The 5022-nt window shown below is 49.5% G+C and overlaps 1 protein-coding gene across 1 annotated transcript; it reads right to left on the reverse strand.

The window, feature by feature from the left end:
- On the reverse strand, positions 1-1909 carry LOC123157569 (cytochrome P450 710A1-like). The gene has a single exon (XM_044575850.1). It carries the CDS (start codon positions 1907-1909, stop codon positions 422-424), a length of 1488 nt encoding a protein of 495 aa, XP_044431785.1. The 3' UTR covers positions 1-421.
- Positions 1910-5022: the final 3113 nt, after the last annotated feature.

The raw sequence follows: 5022 nt of genomic DNA on the forward strand, positions 1-5022 counted from the left end.
TCATATAGAGTATCACTTTGTCTTCTTACAAAGGATGGTTGCAAAGAAATGAAGATTGCCGAGGGAGGAAGAAACGAGAGAATCAATTTATTACTATATGAATGGAAACCACATGTCACCATGATCATCTTAAATTGGGATAATTATTTGATCGCCATGTTTTCTTTTATTATGTGCCAACACATGCTACATCTACGTAAAGATTTCTACGTAACCTACGTAAAAGGTGACCTGGCCTGATTTGGTTGGAAAGGAAATAGGCCCAGGCCCACCCCTGAAAATCAGGAAGGGCGATTAGTTTAGCGTTATGGAAAGAAAGTAGCTTTACGTAGCTGGGTTTCCTAAGTGTAGCATTTTTGGTAGATACATAGCCCGCGCATTTGCATGCACAAGGGAAGGGAAGGGAAGTAGCTGGAGCAGCTCAGAACGAAGAGCAACGCTGCTGGAGGTAGACGGCGCAGCCATCCCTAGGCATGACGGCCGGCGCGTACACCAGCTCGTCGCATCCCTCCGTCCAGTCCCGCTTGAAGTCGACGACGGACACGAAGAGCGCCATGAAAAGCGCGAGGTGGTTGAGGGCGTACCGCTGCCCCATGCACTGGTGCGCGCCAGCGCCGAAGGCCAGGAAGTTGCGCTTGCACACCGCGTCCTCCCTGCGCTCCTCCGAGAAGAAGCGATCCGGGTCGAACTCGTCCGCCGCGGCGAACCCCTGGAACGACGACTCGTACACCGACGGGAACACGATGGCGCCTTTCGGCACCGTGTACCACTCCGTCAGCTGGAACGGCTCCGCGGCAATGTGCGGCACCAGCGCCGCCGGAGGACGGTAGCGGACCACCTCGCGCGCGACCGCATGGGTGTACTTCATTTGCTGGATCTTCTCGCCGGTGATGGGCTCCCCGGACTCGGGCGACCAGACCGCGGACACCTCGGCGCGCACGCGGGCGAGGACGTCTGGGTGGGACGCCAGGGCGGCGACAGCCCAGCAGAGCGAAGAGGTGGACGCGTCCTGGGCGGCGAAGAGGAAGTCGAACAGAAACCCCCCAAGCTCCACGTCATCGGTGTGCACGGGAGGCGTCGCGGCCGCGTCGATCTCTTTCACCAGGGCCTGCATCCAGTAGTCAGCGAGGCACTCCGGCTCGCCGCCGGCGCGCATCCGTGCCTTGCTCTGGCGCACGCACTCCCCGAGCGTGCGCACCAGCCGCGCCACGGCCAGCTTCGCGCGTCTGAAGGCGAACCCGGGCAGGTCCACGGGCATTGCCAGGAGACCCGCGTTGAAGAGGGCGTAGTCCTTGTCGAATCTCTCCCTCGCCTCCTCGGTGAGGTACGGCCCTACGAAGACCGTCTGTGAGGTCTCGAGGTTTATGTTGCGGCAGGTCACCTGTATCGGCGCCGCGACTGATCTCCGGTTCCGGTCTAGCAACCTCCGGATGTGGGCAAGGATGATGCGCTGCTGGACGGCGGCGTAGGTGGAGAGAGTGCGCGGCGTGAAGTTGGGCGCCATCCTGCGGCGCAGGTCCTTGTGCTCGTCGCCGAACAGGTAGAAGATGCCGAAGAGGTCCTTGCCGAAAGGGTGGCCGACGAACTGGAAGGCGTCGGGGCGGACGTTGGCGAACACGCGGTGGGATAGCTCCGAGTCGCGGATGAAGACGATGAACCGGCCGACCACGAAGTCAGCCGCCAGCCCGGCACCGGACTTCTTTGCCCGGGCCGCCTGCGTGTCCCAGAACCCGGCCGGGTCTCGTATCATGGGCACGATGCTGCCGAGGAACGGCACGACCAACGACGGGCCTGGCAGGGCCCCCTTCTTGCGGCGGTATGACAGCTGCTCGACAAGAAAGTAGTATAACGCCACAGCCACAGCCAGCGCCAGCCAGTCCATGAAACCCACAGGGAGCAGCTCCACCATTGCGTCGCGCTGCGCTGTACCTCGTGGAACTCAAGAATCAATGTCTGTTCCTCCTCCTGCTCTCGCAACTCAACATATTGGAATACCGGAGAGCTAGCGCATATATATATATATATATATATATATATATATATATATATATATATATATACTAGTAAGTTGCACGTGCATTGCACCTAAGATAGAAATATACACCCTAATAATGAATAATATGCTTAGGACAGAATAAGGATTGACATGTTATATATTCAGTTGGGTTTAAGAACCTAATTTTACTTTTAAAAAGTTCATTTGATTGCACAGTTTTCATAATTTTTCTCAAGCTTTGAGTGTATTAGTCATTGCACGTTGCTTAATGAAACCTTTATCATTCCTCTAAAATTTGAGATGATGAGCATTAGAATTTCTGCCTTCGCGTACAAAAATGTTAGTGGTACACTGGTACTGCTATCTAGATCAATTGGACAGTAGCTCTATCATATCGCTTAAAAAAAGTTATTACTGGTAGTTGAGTCAGGTAGAATCAATTTTTTGGGACTCTTGGGCAGACGTACAAGCGTCTAGAAAAGTCACCTAGCTTCTTCCACATAACTGGATCAACGTTGGTAGCACACCTGCTGCTCGCGGCGGCAGAGGTGAATCCAGCGCATGCTAGCCATAGGATTCGTAAAGCTGGTGGCCGATGAATGGTAAATGTCAGCATGTTTTGGCAAATCAACGACTGCAATTACTCCAACAATATCTTGGCCGGAAAATTGAGAGGGAGGTGGTAAATCCAATATTAAAACTGGTACACTATAGTAGTAGAGATAGAGATATAAGCCGTATGGCCGTGCAGGCTGGGTCGTTGCCCTGCGTCTAAGTCAAGTAATAGGGCACAATCCCTTTTCCTGAAAGCTAATGACCAAGTCAATGGCTGCTGAGATTGATTCGGAATTTAGGATCCTGCTGTTTAGAGAGTCAACCAAAAACGCCCCAGATGCTCCCATCCCAGCATGCACAACACGAGTGCTTTTAAACAATTTGATTTGAAATCTCTTCTCAACCCGCGTATTGCTCAATCAATGTAGTATCCTATATCCTGTATCCCATATGACTAAGTAGATGATCCCCACATATTTTCCTTAATATGCACACATGCCACATCAACATGTATGATAAATGATCCATCCCAACATGCAAACATGCATGACAAAAGGGTCACCTTGATAATAAAATAATAATAAAGCATATGTGTATGTGTTTTCAGTTTCACTTATCATATTATTAATCAAATATCCATGGTCCATACAACCAAATCTAATTGGCATATATTGCAATGAATTCCGGCAGCAATACGTTGCTTAATGAAACCTTTATCATTCCTCCAAAATTTGAGATGATGAACATTAGAATTTCTGCCTTCGCGTACAAAAATGCTAGTGGTACTACTATCTAGATCAATTGGACATTAGCTCTATCATATGGCTTAAAAAAAGTTATTACTGGTAGTTGAGTCAGGTACCGGCTTAGTCAAGCTAAAAAGAATCAATTTCTTGGGACTCTTGGGCAGACGTACAAGCGTCTAGAAAAGTCACCTAGCTTCTTCCACATAACTGGATCAACGAGCAGACCTGCTGCTCGCAGCGGCAGAGGCGAATCCGGCGCATGCTAGCCGTAGGATTCGTAAAGCTGGTCGCTGATGAATGGTAGATGTCAGCATGTTTTGGCAAATCAACGGCTGCAATTACTCCAACGACATCTTGGCCGGAAAATTGAGAGGAAGGTGGTAAATCCAAATTTGAAACTGGTACACTATAGTAGTAGAGATAGAGATAGAGAAATAAGCCATATGACCGTACAGGCTGGGTCATTGCCCTGCGTCTAAGTCAAGTAATAGGGCACAATCCCTTTTCGTGAAAGCTAATGACCAGTCAATGGCTGCTGAGATTGATTCAAAATTTAGGATCCTGCTGTTTAGAGAGTCAACAAAAAACGTCCCAGATGCTCCCATCCCAGCATGCACAACACGAGGGCTTTTAAACAATTTGATTTGAAATCTCTTCTCAACCCGCGTATTGCCCAATCAATGCAGTACTCCCTCCATTTCTAAATATAAGTCTTTAAAAATATTTTACTATAGACCACATACGAAGCAAAATAAGTGAATCTATACTCTAAATGCATCTATATACATCCGTATGTGGTTCATAGTGAAATCTCTACAAAGACTTATATTTAGGAACAGAGAGAGTATCCTATATCCTGTATCCCATATAACTAAGCAGATGTCCCCCACCTATTTACCTTAACATGCACCCATGCCACATCAACATGTATGACAAATGATCCATCTCAACATGCAAACATGCATGGCAAAAGGGTTACCTCAATAATAAAATAATAATAAAGTATATGTATATGTGTTTTCGGTTTCACTTATCATATTATTAATCAAATATCCATGGTCCATACAACCAAATCTAATTGACATTTATTGCAACGAGTTGCGAACCAATCTGTGGTTGAATGGTAAGAGGGACTGTCGTATCCCCAGCCCACCAGGGTTCAAATCCTGGTACTCGCATTTATTTCTGGATTTATTGTAGGATTTCCGACGATGCGCATTCAGTGGGAGGAGACGTTCCCGTCGACGACGAGGTGCATACGGTGACTTCGTAAATTTCAAGATGATATGTCGGCTCAGTTTTTCGGAGGTGCTCATAGGGGTAGGGTGTGCGTGTCTGTGTTCATAGGGGTGATTGTATGCACATGTATATGAGCGCTTGCGTCTGTACTGTGTTAAAAAAACGGTCCCGATAACTGCCACACGTGTAGTGTATCGGGTAGTTGTGCCACACGTCTCGTGTGGCATGGACAGCAACCAGCCCGCACGACCACGTCCGCGCGCGCAAAGGCACGACCCGCACGTCCGGTGTGTGGCAACCCCGCCCAGACGCGGGCCAGAGGACCCAGCAGCCTGCACGATCCAGACGTCGCGGCCTCTTCTCCCACCTCCCGAATCCCGACTGCCGCCATCTTCTCCCACCTCCCGAACCCCTACCTCCATCCCGGCCTTCTCTGGTTGCCATGGCAACCAGAGCAGATCCGTAGGGCCTTCCCACCGCAAACCA

Source organism: Triticum aestivum, chromosome 7B, assembly GCF_018294505.1.
Source record: "Triticum aestivum cultivar Chinese Spring chromosome 7B, IWGSC CS RefSeq v2.1, whole genome shotgun sequence".
Classification (NCBI taxonomy): domain Eukaryota; kingdom Viridiplantae; phylum Streptophyta; class Magnoliopsida; order Poales; family Poaceae; genus Triticum; species Triticum aestivum.